This window comes from Oncorhynchus mykiss, chromosome 18 (genome assembly GCF_013265735.2).
Source record: "Oncorhynchus mykiss isolate Arlee chromosome 18, USDA_OmykA_1.1, whole genome shotgun sequence".
In the NCBI taxonomy this organism is placed as follows: domain Eukaryota; kingdom Metazoa; phylum Chordata; class Actinopteri; order Salmoniformes; family Salmonidae; genus Oncorhynchus; species Oncorhynchus mykiss.
Genome location: NC_048582.1, coordinates 10,170,260 through 10,186,114, shown reverse-complemented (window position 1 = coordinate 10,186,114; position 15,855 = coordinate 10,170,260). Strand labels below are relative to the sequence as shown.

The 15,855-nt window shown below is 44.5% G+C and overlaps 1 protein-coding gene across 1 annotated transcript in view; it reads left to right on the top strand.

The window, feature by feature from the left end:
* Positions 1–10,624, top strand: part of LOC110516308 (Krueppel-like factor 7) — a 54,391-nt gene extending 43,767 nt beyond the window's left edge. Inside the window, exons 3-4 of the mRNA XM_036951774.1 lie at positions 7,940–8,063; positions 9,855–10,624. Of these exons, the coding sequence (XP_036807669.1) occupies positions 7,940–8,063; positions 9,855–9,906 (176 nt within the window). The 3' untranslated portion in view covers positions 9,907–10,624. The remainder of the gene's footprint in view (positions 1–7,939; positions 8,064–9,854) is intronic.
* Positions 10,625–15,855: the final 5,231 nt, after the last annotated feature.

Here is a 15,855-nt window from a genome sequence, read left to right as displayed (position 1 = left end):
GGAAATGACAGAAGAGAGGGGAGGATGGAACTAGAGGAGAGGAAAGGACAGATGAGAGCTGAGGATGGGGCTAGAGGAGAGGACAGAGGAGGATGGGGCTAGAGGAGAGAGGAGGATGGGGCTAGAGGAGAGGGCAGAGGAGGGTGGGGCTAGAGGAAAGGACAGAGGAGGATGGAACTAGAGGAGAGGAAAGGACAGATGATAGCGGAGGATGGGGCTAGAGGAAAGGACAGAGGAAGAGAGGAGAGGACAGAGGAGGATGGGGCTAGAGGAGAGAGGAGGATGGGCTAGAGGAGAGGGGAGGATGGGGCTAGAGGACAGAGGAGGATGGGGCTAGAGGACAGGGGAGGATGGGGCTAGATGAGAGGGGAGGATGGGGCTAGATGAGAGGGGAGGATGGGGCTAGAGGAGAGGGGAGGATGGGGCTAGAGGAGAGGGGAGGATGGGGCTAGAGGAGAGGGGAGGATGGGGCTAGAGGACAGAGGAGGATGGGGCTAGAGATCAGAGGAGGATGGGGCTAGAGGACAGGGGAGGATGGGGCTAGAGGACAGGGGAGGATGGGGCTAGAGGAGAGGGGAGGATGGTGCTAGAGGAGAGGGGAGGATGGGGCTAGAGGAGAGGGGAGGATGGGGCTAGAGGAGAGGGGAGGATAGGGGAAATGTGAACCTGTTTTGGGGAATGAGTTGGATGTGAGTGATAAGTACTCTGTTACACACCTTGTACCTCTGTTACCTACCACAAAGCTAGCCTCTAAAGATAAGAATGGCCTCTGTTACTAACCACTCAGCTAGCCTCTAAAGATAAGAATGGCCTCTGTTACCAACCACTCAGCTAGCCTATAAAGATAAGAATGGCCTCTGTTGCCTACCACTCAGCTAGCCTCTAAAGATAAGAATGGCCTCTGTTACCAACCACTCAGCTAGCCTCTAAAGATAAGAATGGCCTCTGTTACCTACCACTCAGCTAGCCTCTAAAGATAAGAATGGTCTCTGTTACCAACCACTCAGCTAGCCTCTGAATATAAGAATTTGCCTCTGGTATTTTAAATAGTTGAGTAGTGAATTCCTTATGGACAACATCAGAGTAACACCAAAGAAGGCTGGCCCCAGGAGGAAGAGGGGGCTAGTCCTCCTAAATATATCTTCACCTGCCGACACACGTCATCCCATTTGCTTTATTATGGTAATGTACCTTTCCGTTCTTCAGCAGCTCGGTTGGGGAGATAGCAGGCAGGTCATTATAAAAGCACTGCAAACCACAAAATGCTTCCTTCCTTTCTTAATTGCATTCTGAAAGCTGATGAAGCAAGTGTTATGTGGATTGGATGGAGCTCTTGAAGAGAGATATAAAACGTGTGACAACTGCTGGAACAAACCGTGCCTCATTAAACCATCCAAACACCCGGGGAGCTATTATATAGGCTATATTATATAAGTTATATTATAGTATATATATTATATAGGCTATATTATATAAGTTATATTATAGTATATATATTATATAGGCTATATTATATAGGTTATATTATAGTATATATATTATATAGGCTATATTATATAGGTTATATTATAGTATATATATTATATAGGCTATATTATATAAGTTATATTATAGTATATATATTATATAGGCTATATTATATAGGTTATATTATAGTATATATATTATATAGGTTATATTATATATTATATAGGTTATATTATAGTATATATATTATATAGGCTATATTATATAAGTTATATTATAGTATATATATTATATAGGTTATATTATATAGGTTATATTATATAAATTATATAGGCTATATTATATAAGCTATATTATAGTATATATATTATATAGGTTATATGATATTTTATATATTATCTAAGTTATTTTATAGTATATTATATAGGTTATATTATATATATTATATAGGCTATATCATATAAGTTATATTATAGTATATATATATTACATAGGTTATATTATATAAGTTATATTATAGTATACTGTATATATATATATTAAATAGGTTAGATTATATTATATATATTATATAGGATATATTATATAAGTTATATTATAGTATATATATTATATAGGCTATATTATATAAGTTATATTATAGTATATATATTATATAGGCTATATTATATAAGTTATATTATAGTATATATATATTATATAGGCTATATTATATAAGTTATATTATAGTATACTGTATATATATATATATATATTAAATAGGTTAGATTATATTATATATATTATATAGATTATATTATATAAGTTATATTATAGTATATATATACTATATAGGTTATATTATATTATATATATTATATAGGTTATATTAATAAGTTATATTATAGTATATATATTATATAGGTTATATTATATATATTTTATAGGCTATATTAGATAAGCTATATTATAGTATATATATTATATAGGTTATATTATATAAGTTATATTATAGTATATATATATATATATATATATTATATAGGTTATATTATATAGGCTATATTATATAAGTTATATTATAGTGTATATATATATATTATATAGGTTATATTATAAAAGTTATATTATAGTATAGTATATATTATATAGGTTATATTATATAAGTTATATTATAGTATATATATTATATAGGCTATATTGTATAAGCTATATTATAGTATATATATATTATATAGGTTATATTATATAGGTTATATTATATAAGTTATATTATAGTATATAAGTTATAGTAATATATAAATATATATATATATATATATATATATATATATATATATATATATATATATATATATATATATTCTATAGGTTATATTATAGTATATATATTATAGTATATAGATTTTGATATATAGGTTATATTATATGTTATATTATAGTATATAGATGATTTTATATAAGTTATATAATATAAGTTAATATAGGTTATATTATAGTATTTATATTATAGTGTATATATATATATTATATAGGTTATATTATAGTATATAGATTATATATAGTGTTGTAGACTAGTACAAACCAACAAACACTGACACACATGTCATCAACTACTTAAAAGCATTGCCCTCCTGAGTGGCACAGCGGTCTAAGGCACTGCATCGCGGTGCTAGAGGTGTCACTACAGATCCGGGTTCGATCCCAGGCTGATGCACAGCCGGCCGCACACAATTGGCCCAGCGTCGTCCGGGTTAGGGGAGGGTTTTTTCTTGTCCCATAGTCTCTATGAGACTGTGTTTAGTCTGATGTCTCTATGAGACTGTGTTTAGTCTGATGTCTCTATGAGACTGTATTTAGTCTGATGTCTCTATGAGACTGTATTTAGTCTGATGTCTTTATGAGACTGTGTTTAGTCTGATGTCTCTATGAGACTGTATTTAGTCTGATGTCTCTATGAGACTGTATTTAGTCTGATGTCTCTATGAGACTGTATTTAGTCTGATGTCTCTATGAGACTGTATTTAGTCTGATGTCTCTATGAGACTGTGTTTAGTCTGATGTCTCTATGAGACTGTGTTTAGTCTGATGTCTCTATGAGACTGTATTTAGTCTGATGCCTCTATGAGACTGTGTTTAGTCTGATGTCTCTATGAGACTGTGTTTAGTCTGATGTCTCTATGAGACTGTGTTTAGTCTGATGTCTCTATGAGACTGTATTTAGTCTGATGTCTCTATGAGACTGTGTTTAGTCTGATGTCTCTATGAGACTGTATTTAGTCTGATGTCTCTATGAGACTGTGTTTAGTCTGATGTCTCTGAGACTGTATTTAGTCTGATGTCTCTGAGACTGTATTTAGTCTGATGTCTCTGAGACTGTATTTAGTCTGCTATCTCTATGAGACTGTGTTTAGTCTGATGTCTCTATGAGACTGTGTTTAGTCTGATGTCTCTATGAGACTGTATTTAGTCTGATGTCTCTATGAGACTGTATTTAGTCTGATGTCTCTATGAGACTGTGTTTAGTCTGATGTCTCTATGAGACTGTGTTTAGTCTGATGTCTCTATGAGACTGTGTTTAGTCTGATGTCTCTATGAGACTGTATTTAGTCTGATGTCTCTATGAGACTGTATTTAGTCTGATGTCTTTATGAGACTGTGTTTAGTCTGATGTCTCTATGAGACTGTATTTAGTCTGATGTCTCTATGAGACTGTATTTAGTCTGATGTCTCTATGAGACTGTGTTTAGTCTGATGTCTCTATGAGACTGTATTTAGTCTGATGTCTCTATGAGACTGTGTTTAGTCTGATGTCTCTATGAGACTGTATTTAGTCTGATGTCTCTATGAGACTGTGTTTAGTCTGATGTCTCTGAGACTGTGTTTAGTCTGATGTCTCTATGAGACTGTGTTTAGTCTGATGTCTCTATGAGACTGTGTTTAGTCTGATGTCTCTATGAGACTGTGTTTAGTCTGATGTCTCTATGAGACTGTATTTAGTCTGATGTCTCTGAGACTGTTTAGTCTGATGTCTCTATGAGACTGTGTTTAGTCTGATGTCTCTATGAGACTGTGTTTAGTCTGATGTCTCTGAGACTGTATTTAGTCTGATGTCTCTATGAGACTGTGTTTAGTCTGATGTCTCTATGAGACTGTATTTAGTCTGATGTCTCTATGAGACTGTGTTTAGTCTGATGTCTCTATGAGACTGTGTTTAGTCTGATGTCTCTATGAGACTGTATTTAGTCTGATGTCTATGAGACTGTATTTAGTCTGATGTCTCTATGAGACTGTGTTTAGTCTGATGTCTCTATGAGACTGTGTTTAGTCTGATGTCTCTATGAGACTGTATTTAGTCTGATGTCTCTATGAGACTGTGTTTAGTTTGATGTCTCTATGAGACTGTGTTTAGTCTGATGTCTCTATGAGACTGTGTTTAGTCTGATGTCTCTATGAGACTGTGTTTAGTCTGATGTCTCTATGAGACTGTGTTTAGTCTGATGTCTCTATGAGACTGTGTTTAGTCTGATGTCTCTATGAGACTGTATTTAGTCTGATGTCTCTATGAGACTGTGTTTAGTCTGATGTCTCTGAGACTGTATTTAGTCTGATGTCTCTATGAGACTGTATTTAGTCTGATGTCTCTATGAGACTGTATTTAGTCTGCTGTCTCTATGAGACTGTGTTTAGTCTGATGTCTCTATGAGACTGTGTTTAGTCTGATGTCTCTATGAGACTGTGTTTAGTCTGATGTCTCTATGAGACTGTATTTAGTCTGATGTCTCTATGAGACTGTATTTAGTCTGATGTGTCTATGAGACTGTATTTAGTCTGATGTCTCTATGAGACTGTATTTAGTCTGATGTCTCTATGAGACTGTATTTAGTCTGATGTCTTTATGAGACTGTGTTTAGTCTGATGTCTCTATGAGACTGTGTTTAGTCTGATGTCTCTATGAGACTGTGTTTAGTCTGATGTCTCTATGAGACTGTGTTTAGTCTGATGTCTCTATGAGACTGTATTTAGTCTGATGTCTTTATGAGACTGTGTTTAGTCTGATGTCTCTATGAGACTGTGTTTAGTCTGATGTCTCTGAGACTGTGTTTAGTCTGATGTCTCTGAGACTGTATTTAGTCTGATGTCTCTATGAGACTGTGTTTAGTCTGATGTCTCTATGAGACTGTGTTTAGTCTGATGTCTCTGAGACTGTGTTTAGTCTGATGTCTCTATGAGACTGTGTTTAGTCTGATGTCTCTATGAGACTGTGTTTAGTCTGATGTCTCTATGAGACTGTGTTTAGTCTGATGTCTTTATGAGACTGTGTTTAGTCTGATGTCTCTATGAGACTGTGTTTAGTCTGATGTCTCTATGAGACTGTGTTTAGTCTGATGTCTCTATGAGACTGTGTTTAGTCTGATGTCTCTATGAGACTGTATTTAGTCTGATGTCTCTATGAGACTGTATTTAGTCTGATGTCTCTATGAGACTGTGTTTAGTCTGATGTCTCTATGAGACTGTGTTTAGTCTGATGTCTCTATGAGACTGTGTTTAGTCTGATGTCTCTATGAGACTGTATTTAGTCTGATGTCTCTATGAGACTGTATTTAGTCTGATGTCTTTATGAGACTGTGTTTAGTCTGATGTCTCTATGAGACTGTATTTAGTCTGATGTCTCTATGAGACTGTGTTTAGTCTGATGTCTCTATGAGACTGTATTTAGTCTGATGTCTCTATGAGACTGTATTTAGTCTGATGTCTTTATGAGACTGTGTTTAGTCTGATGTCTCTATGAGACTGTATTTAGTCTGATGTCTCTATGAGACTGTATTTAGTCTGATGTCTCTATGAGACTGTGTTTAGTCTGATGTCTCTATGAGACTGTATTTAGTCTGATGTCTCTATGAGACTGTGTTTAGTCTGATGTCTCTATGAGACTGTATTTAGTCTGATGTCTCTATGAGACTGTGTTTAGTCTGATGTCTCTGAGACTGTGTTTAGTCTGATGTCTCTATGAGACTGTGTTTAGTCTGATGTCTCTATGAGACTGTGTTTAGTCTGATGTCTCTATGAGACTGTGTTTAGTCTGATGTCTCTATGAGACTGTATTTAGTCTGATGTCTCTGAGACTGTTTAGTCTGATGTCTCTATGAGACTGTGTTTAGTCTGATGTCTCTATGAGACTGTGTTTAGTCTGATGTCTCTGAGACTGTATTTAGTCTGATGTCTCTATGAGACTGTGTTTAGTCTGATGTCTCTATGAGACTGTATTTAGTCTGATGTCTCTATGAGACTGTGTTTAGTCTGATGTCTCTATGAGACTGTGTTTAGTCTGATGTCTCTATGAGACTGTATTTAGTCTGATGTCTATGAGACTGTATTTAGTCTGATGTCTCTATGAGACTGTGTTTAGTCTGATGTCTCTATGAGACTGTGTTTAGTCTGATGTCTCTATGAGACTGTATTTAGTCTGATGTCTCTATGAGACTGTGTTTAGTCTGATGTCTTTATGAGACTGTGTTTAGTCTGATGTCTTTATGAGACTGTGTTTAGTCTGATGTCTCTATGAGACTGTGTTTAGTCTGATGTCTCTATGAGACTGTGTTTAGTCTGATGTCTCTATGAGACTGTATTTAGTCTGATGTCTCTATGAGACTGTGTTTAGTCTGATGTCTGTGTTATGCGGTCTAGTTGGGATGATTGGTGGATGTGTGTGACATCTCCTTAGAGAGGCATGCAGCTGGCAGATTGTAAATATAGAGTAACTCCCATTAAGCAACACCACTGGCCTAATTACTACACACCTCCCACCAGTATCTCTGCCCTTCTCCTCCTCCTCTTCTCCTCCTTTTCATTTCTGCCCGTTCAGCAGGATAAGAGACCACTGGGAACCCCTCCGCATCCATGAAAACACACTACACACACACACACACACACACACACACACACACACACACACACACACACACACACACACACACACACACACACACACACACACAGGGGCAGACTGGCACCAGAATCAGCCATGGCGTTTCTAACACAGTGGCTCATGTTTTCCTTAAGACGCCCATTATTTGACAAATTATAATTTTGCGCAAAAAAAACCCCCAAGTCAGACAGGCCCAATGGGCAAAAAATGAACCAGCCCTTCTGGCATTTGCCCGAAATGCCAGATGGCCAGTCTGCTCCTACAGACACACACACTCACTCCTAAATGGAAGTCTCCTATCAACTCAGCTGCATGTGAAACACAGTACGGTGGGAATATGCCCCCATCTAGTTGACTGAACCCAACGTCCATCCTGTTTATCATAAACTCTAATGGTTATATCAGTTTACCGAGGTGGTAATAATCAAGCTCTAATACGTGAGATGGGGGCGGTGGGATTGGTGGATGCTTGCTGTAACTATCCGTATGATTGGTGGATAAGTGTTAAACATGCGTGTGATTGGTGGATGAGTACTGAACAGGAGTGTTTGTTTCTGTCCTCAGGTGAGAAGCCCTACAAGTGCTCATGGGAGGGCTGTGAGTGGCGGTTCGCCCGGAGCGATGAGCTGACGAGACACTACCGCAAACACACGGGCGCAAAGCCTTTTAAGTGTGACCACTGTGACAGGTATGTCAAAACACAAGCGCATCTCACACACACACACACAGACACACACAGACAGACACACACACACACACACACAGTAACACACAGCAACACAAGCGCATCACACACAGACACACACACACACACACACACACACACACACACACACACACACACACACAGCAACACAAGCCTGTTAAGTGTATCGACTCTGAAGGCGAGGCATGCGTTACTCAAGCCCAGTGTTTGTCAAGGCAGTTACAGTACTTAACAGACTGATGCAGCCAGTCCTAGTAAGCAACACTGTAGAACAGGGCATATAGTAGTGATGTTAAGTCCAGACCATAAAGATCAGAAAGACACCCGTCAAGTTGGGAGGACTTGAACGCCTTAAAAGAGGCCTAAAAAAAAAATACTACAAAAATGAACTTTACTGAGAAATTCATTGCAGGGTCCCGTCTAGATTCCAATGTGTTTGCATTCTGCTCCCAACTGTTTGATTTGTTTTGATAAGGATGTATTTTAGCCCACCAGGAGCTGGTCTTCCAGTCCTTAAGAAATGTAAAGACCCACAGAAATGTAGAAAAACATCAGAAGTGTAGTAAAAACACAGAGATCCACTGTCCAACTGTTCTGAGACCTCAAGTTATACTGTTGTCTCAAGGAGCCTATATTACCATGACAACTGTTCAGAACCCTCAGGTTATACTGTTGTCTCAAGGAGCCTATATTACCATGACAACTGTTCAGAACCCTCAGGTTATACTGTTGTCTCAAGGAGCCTATATTACCATGACAACTGTTCTGAGACCTCAAGTTATACTGTTGTCTCAAGGAGCCTATATTACCATGACAACTGTTCTGAGACCTCAAGTTATACTGTTGTCTCAAGGAGCCTATATTACCATGACAACTGTTCTGAACCCTCAGGTTCTACATTTGTCTATAGGAGACTATATTACCATGACAACTGTTCTGAACCCTCAGGTTCTACATTTGTCTATAGGAGACTATATTACCATGACAACTGTTCTGAACCCTCAGGTTCTACATTTGTCTATAGGAGACTATATTACCATGACAACTGTTCAGAGCCCTCAGGTTATTCTTTTTTTATAGGAGACTAAATTACCATGACAACGTGTGAGGAGCTTGGGGCACCAGTGTTTACCTCATCTTGTCTTAGCTGTACAGTAATACAGTATGTTGATTTTCACAACAACACCTCATCTGTGTGTCACCTCACCTCCCTGTCCTGTGTGTGTCCAACATCTCCATTCATCCAGACATATGAGTCAGACATAAATATTTCCTTATTTGTAGCAATGAGGAAAGTAAAGAAGAAAAAGTGATGAATATGATTGAATAAAATATACATATTTAGTACATAATGTGACTTCATGTTTTACTCTGTTGACGTTGGCCTGGAACAAATGTATGAGTCCAATTTCAATGTGTTGTACTGATTTAGTTCTAATGTTGTTTGTGTTGCATTTCTTATACAGGCAGACAGCTCAACTAATTGTGCCTTAATGGTACAAGAAACGTTGTTTGTGTTGCTTCTCCACCACTGGTTGAACAGATCCATGTACAGATTCCTTTCCTATTCAGAATGCAGCTGCAGTCATTACCGGCCCTGTTGAAAACGCGGATTGAAATGTTGATTATGAATTACATGTTTAATTGCATGTGCATTAGAATTGGCTTGACGCACTAGCGACTAGCTAACAGCAGCAGTTAGACTGTTGACTCAACAATAGTTCCTCCTACTATTGCAACAAGCTAACGACATCATTTCTGTCCGTTCTGCAGGTGTTTCTCACGGTCGGACCATTTGGCGCTACACATGAAAAGGCATATCTGAGGAGTTGGAGGGAGAAGAGAGGGAGAGGAGGAGAGCGAGAAGAGGAGAGGTGAAGATGGAGGTGAACGTCACGCCTGTCTCCGTTGTGTTGAAAAGGGTACTGAGAGAGAGAGTTCAATCAAAATCTTGGTTGCATCAGATCAAGGATCGGATCAGCCTTGGGAGACATGGGAGAGCCAGACAAACGGACAGGGTCTGTGGGGCTGCATTGGGCACGTAATCATGGTGTTTGTGTACAGACAGATAAACAGACAGTCTGGTCTAATGTTGTTCCCAAAGCAGCTCTGCCTCACCCGAGTCCTGGAAATCTGATACTGCCAGATGGGGATTCTGCCTGGAGACAGTAACACAATACCGGCTGACGCTTGTGTCGTATAAAGAGTAGAAGAGTTGTCGTCCCATTTTCTGTTGCTCTTTCAAAGGTTATCTTAGTGTTTGGACAACTGTAAACAACCACAGGATAAGGCTACTTTGCAAAGCCAACCCAGTCAAACTCCTCTTGTAAGGAGTCAAAGGTCAACTGGAAGACATTGACCCAGTCCCTGGTCAGACAACTGATGACCACATTGAACTATAATATTCACACTCCTATTCTCGAGATGCACTCCTCTCTGTCTCCTCTCTGCCTCCTCTCTGCCTCCTCTCTGTCTCCTCTCTGTCTCCTCTCTGTCTCCTCTCTGTCTCCTCTCTGCCTCCTCTCTGTCTCCTCTCTGCCTCCTCTCTGTCTCCTCTCTGCCTCCTCTCTGTCTCCTCTCTGTCTCCTCTCTGCCTCCTCTCTGTCTCCTCTCTGTCTCCTCTCTGCCTCCTCTCTGTCTCCTCTCTGCCTCCTCTCTGTCTCCTCTCTGTCTCCTCTCTGCCTCCTCTGTCTCCTCTCTGCCTCCTCTCTGTCTCCTCTCTGTCTCCTCTCTGCCTCCTCTCTGCCTCCTCTCTGTCTCCTCTCTGCCTCCTCTCTGTCTCCTCTCTGCCTCCTCTCTGTCTCCTCTCTGCCTCCTCTCTGCCTCCTCTCTGTCTCCTCTCTGTCTCCTCTCTGCCTCCTCTCTGTCTCCTCTCTGCCTCCTCTCTGTCTCCTCTCTGCCTCCTCTCTGCCTCCTCTCTGCCTCCTCTCTGTCTCCTCTCTGCCTCCTCTCTGTCTCCTCTCTGTCTCCTCTCTGTCTCCTCTCTGCCTCCTCTCTGCCTCCTCTCTGTCTCCTCTCTGCCTCCTCTCTGTCTCCTCTCTGTCTCCTCTCTGTCTCCTCTCTGTCTCCTCTCTGTCTCCTCTCTGCCTCCTCTCTGTCTCCTATCTGCCTCCTCTCTGTCTCCTCTCTGCCTCCTCTCTGCCTCCTCTCTGTCTCCTCTCTGCCTCCTCTCTGTCTCCTCTCTGCCTCCTCTCTGTCTCCTCTCTGTCTCCTCTGTCTCCTCTCTGCCTCCTCTCTGTCTCCTCTCTGCCTCCTATCTGTCTCCTCTCTGTCTCCTCTCTGCCTCCTCTCTGCCTCCTCTCTGTCTCCTCTCTGTCTCCTCTCTGTCTCCTCTCTGTCTCCTCTCTGCCTCCTCTCTGTCTCCTCTCTGTCTCCTCTCTGTCTCCTCTCTGTCTCCTCTCTGTCTCCTATCTGCCTCCTCTCTGTCTCCTCTCTGCCTCCTCTCTGCCTCCTCTCTGTCTCCTCTCTGCCTCCTCTCTGTCTCCTCTCTGCCTCCTCTCTGTCTCCTCTCTGTCTCCTCTGTCTCCTCTCTGCCTCCTCTCTGTCTCCTCTCTGTCTCCTCTCTGTCTCCTCTCTGCCTCCTCTCTGCCTCCTCTCTGTCTCCTCTCCGCCTCCTCTCCGTCTCCTCTCCGCCTCCTCTCCGTCTCCTCTCCGCCTCCTCTCTGCCTCCTCTCTGCCTCCTCTCTGTCTCCTCTCTGCCTCCTCTCTGCCTCCTCTCTGTCTCCTCTCTGCCTCCTCTCTGCCTCCTCTCTGCCTCCTCTCTGTCTCCTCTCTGCCTCCTCTCTGTCTCCTCTCTGCCTCCTCTCTGTCTCCTCTCTGTCTCCTCTCCGCCTCCTCTCCGTCTCCTCTCTGCCTCCTCTCTGCCTCCTCTCTGCCTCCTCTCTGTCTCCTCTCCGTCTCCTCTCCGTCTCCTCTCCGCCTCCTCTCCGCCTCCTCTCCGCCTCCTCTCCGTCTCCTCTCTGCCTCCTCTCTGTCTCCTCTCTGCCTCCTCTCTGCCTCCTCTCTGTCTCCTCTCTGTCTCCTCTCTGCCTCCTCTCTGTCTCCTCTCTGCCTCCTCTCTGTCTCCTCTCTGCCTCCTCTCTGCCTCCTCTCTGCCTCCTCTCTGTCTCCTCTCTGTCTCCTCTCTGCCTCCTCTCTGCCTCCTCTCTGCCTCCTCTCTGCCTCCTCTCTGTCTCCTCTCTGTCTCCTCTCTGCCTCCTCTCTGCCTCCTCTCTGCCTCCTCTCTGCCTCCTCTTTGTCTCCTCTCTGCCTCCTCTCTGCCTCCTCTCTGCCTCCTCTCCGTCTCCTCTCTGCCTCCTCTCTGCCTCCTCTCTGTCTCCTCTCTGCCTCCTCTCTGTCTCCTCTCTGCCTCCTCTCTGTCTCCTCTCTGTCTCCTCTCTGCCTCCTCTCTGTCTCCTCTCTGTCTCCTCTCTGCCTCCTCTCTGTCTCCTCTCTGCCTCCTCTCTGTCTCCTCTCTGTCTCCTCTCTGCCTCCTCTGTCTCCTCTCTGCCTCCTCTCTGTCTCCTCTCTGTCTCCTCTCTGCCTCCTCTCTGCCTCCTCTCTGTCTCCTCTCTGCCTCCTCTCTGTCTCCTCTCTGCCTCCTCTCTGTCTCCTCTCTGCCTCCTCTCTGCCTCCTCTCTGTCTCCTCTCTGTCTCCTCTCTGCCTCCTCTCTGTCTCCTCTCTGCCTCCTCTCTGTCTCCTCTCTGCCTCCTCTCTGCCTCCTCTCTGCCTCCTCTCTGTCTCCTCTCTGCCTCCTCTCTGTCTCCTCTCTGTCTCCTCTCTGTCTCCTCTCTGCCTCCTCTCTGCCTCCTCTCTGTCTCCTCTCTGCCTCCTCTCTGTCTCCTCTCTGTCTCCTCTCTGTCTCCTCTCTGTCTCCTCTCTGTCTCCTCTCTGCCTCCTCTCTGTCTCCTATCTGCCTCCTCTCTGTCTCCTCTCTGCCTCCTCTCTGCCTCCTCTCTGTCTCCTCTCTGCCTCCTCTCTGTCTCCTCTCTGCCTCCTCTCTGTCTCCTCTCTGTCTCCTCTGTCTCCTCTCTGCCTCCTCTCTGTCTCCTCTCTGCCTCCTATCTGTCTCCTCTCTGTCTCCTCTCTGCCTCCTCTCTGCCTCCTCTCTGTCTCCTCTCTGTCTCCTCTCTGTCTCCTCTCTGTCTCCTCTCTGCCTCCTCTCTGTCTCCTCTCTGTCTCCTCTCTGTCTCCTCTCTGTCTCCTCTCTGTCTCCTATCTGCCTCCTCTCTGTCTCCTCTCTGCCTCCTCTCTGCCTCCTCTCTGTCTCCTCTCTGCCTCCTCTCTGTCTCCTCTCTGCCTCCTCTCTGTCTCCTCTCTGTCTCCTCTGTCTCCTCTCTGCCTCCTCTCTGTCTCCTCTCTGTCTCCTCTCTGTCTCCTCTCTGCCTCCTCTCTGCCTCCTCTCTGTCTCCTCTCCGCCTCCTCTCCGTCTCCTCTCCGCCTCCTCTCCGTCTCCTCTCCGCCTCCTCTCTGCCTCCTCTCTGCCTCCTCTCTGTCTCCTCTCTGCCTCCTCTCTGCCTCCTCTCTGTCTCCTCTCTGCCTCCTCTCTGCCTCCTCTCTGCCTCCTCTCTGTCTCCTCTCTGCCTCCTCTCTGTCTCCTCTCTGCCTCCTCTCTGTCTCCTCTCTGTCTCCTCTCCGCCTCCTCTCCGTCTCCTCTCTGCCTCCTCTCTGCCTCCTCTCTGCCTCCTCTCTGTCTCCTCTCCGTCTCCTCTCCGTCTCCTCTCCGCCTCCTCTCCGCCTCCTCTCCGCCTCCTCTCCGTCTCCTCTCTGCCTCCTCTCTGTCTCCTCTCTGCCTCCTCTCTGCCTCCTCTCTGTCTCCTCTCTGTCTCCTCTCTGCCTCCTCTCTGTCTCCTCTCTGCCTCCTCTCTGTCTCCTCTCTGCCTCCTCTCTGCCTCCTCTCTGCCTCCTCTCTGTCTCCTCTCTGTCTCCTCTCTGCCTCCTCTCTGCCTCCTCTCTGCCTCCTCTCTGCCTCCTCTCTGTCTCCTCTCTGTCTCCTCTCTGCCTCCTCTCTGCCTCCTCTCTGCCTCCTCTCTGCCTCCTCTTTGTCTCCTCTCTGCCTCCTCTCTGCCTCCTCTCTGCCTCCTCTCCGTCTCCTCTCTGTCTCCTCTCTGCCTCCTCTCTGCCTCCTCTCTGTCTCCTCTCTGCCTCCTCTCTGTCTCCTCTCTGCCTCCTCTCTGTCTCCTCTCTGCCTCCTCTCTGCCTCCTCTCTGCCTCCTCTCTGTCTCCTCTCTGCCTCCTCTCTGTCTCCTCTCTGCCTCCTCTCTGTCTCCTCTCTGTCTCCTCTCTGCCTCCTCTCTGCCTCCTCTCTGCCTCCTCTCTGTCTCCTCTCTGTCTCCTCTCTGCCTCCTCTCTGCCTCCTCTCTGCCTCCTCTCTGTCTCCTCTCTGCCTCCTCTCTGCCTCCTCTCTGTCTCCTCTCTGCCTCCTCTCTGTCTCCTCTCTGCCTCCTCTCTGCCTCCTCTCTGTCTCTTCTCTGCCTCCTCTCTGCCTCCTCTCTGTCTCCTCTCTGCCTCCTCTCTGTCTCCTCTCTGTCTCCTCTCTGCCTCCTCTCTGCCTCCTCTCTGTCTCCTCTCTGCCTCCTCTCTGTCTCCTCTCTGTCTCCTCTCTGCCTCCTCTCTGCCTCCTCTCTGCCTCCTCTCTGTCTCCTCTCTGTCTCCTCTCTGCCTCCTCTCTGCCTCCTCTCTGCCTCCTCTCTGTCTCCTCTCTGCCTCCTCTCTGCCTCCTCTCTGTCTCCTCTCTGCCTCCTCTCTGTCTCCTCTCTGCCTCCTCTCTGCCTCCTCTCTGTCTCTTCTCTGCCTCCTCTCTGCCTCCTCTCTGTCTCCTCTCTGCCTCCTCTCTGTCTCCTCTCTGTCTCCTCTCTGCCTCCTCTCTGCCTCCTCTCTGTCTCCTCTCTGCCTCCTCTCTGAGTTCCCCTCCACAGCTGCGCAGCGACACTTTTGAAACTTTTGTAAAAAATGTCCTTTGTAAACCCTTCGGTCTTGAACTGGAAAGTCTTGAAACTCAGCAAACGTTGGCTTGGACACATACTGTTCTAGTGTGGACTGCCATATGCACACGCGAAAGACAAGTAGCAAAACAGCTACCGAAGCACAGACTGCAAAGGATATCGTAAATGATGTGTACAGGTTACTTCATTTATTTTCTAAAATCTCTTCTCTTTCCCTATATGTTTTGCTGAGAACAGTTCATTTCGGAGCGCACAGATCCTGAACATCAAAGTACCAAGCCTATGAACTCTTCAACATGCTTGAAATGACACATTGGTCTATGAGAGTACTTGGCCAATCCCCCTACAGAACTACGGAGGGCAACTACCAGACAAAAGACCAAACTAGAGCCAGAGTCAAAAGCATACAGACAGAGACGTCGGCCCTCACATTTCTAACAGAATTCTGCTCATGTCTACAGTTCATTTCAATAGGCCGAGATGCTTCTAGTCAAGGTGGGATGTGGGAAATGTATTTTATGTGGAGGGAGGATTCTTCTTCTTACGGTTAAAGTTTTTTTGGAGAGTGAGTGAGTTATTGTGATTGTACTGTTGTCTGTCTGCATGGCATTAGCACCCAGAAAGGTCAGTGGGATTGTTGTGCAGTCATATCGGTGGTACTGGTAAGCACAAGCCAGGCAGTGGGATTGTTGTGCAGTCATATCGGTGGTACTGGTAAGCACAAGCCAGGCAGTGGGATTGTTGTGCAGTCATATCGGTGGTACTGGTAAGCACAAGCCAGGTAGTGGGATTCACTTTCATTTGTCTTCTCTTCATTATTATCATCACCGTCATCTTTCCTCACCCTGAC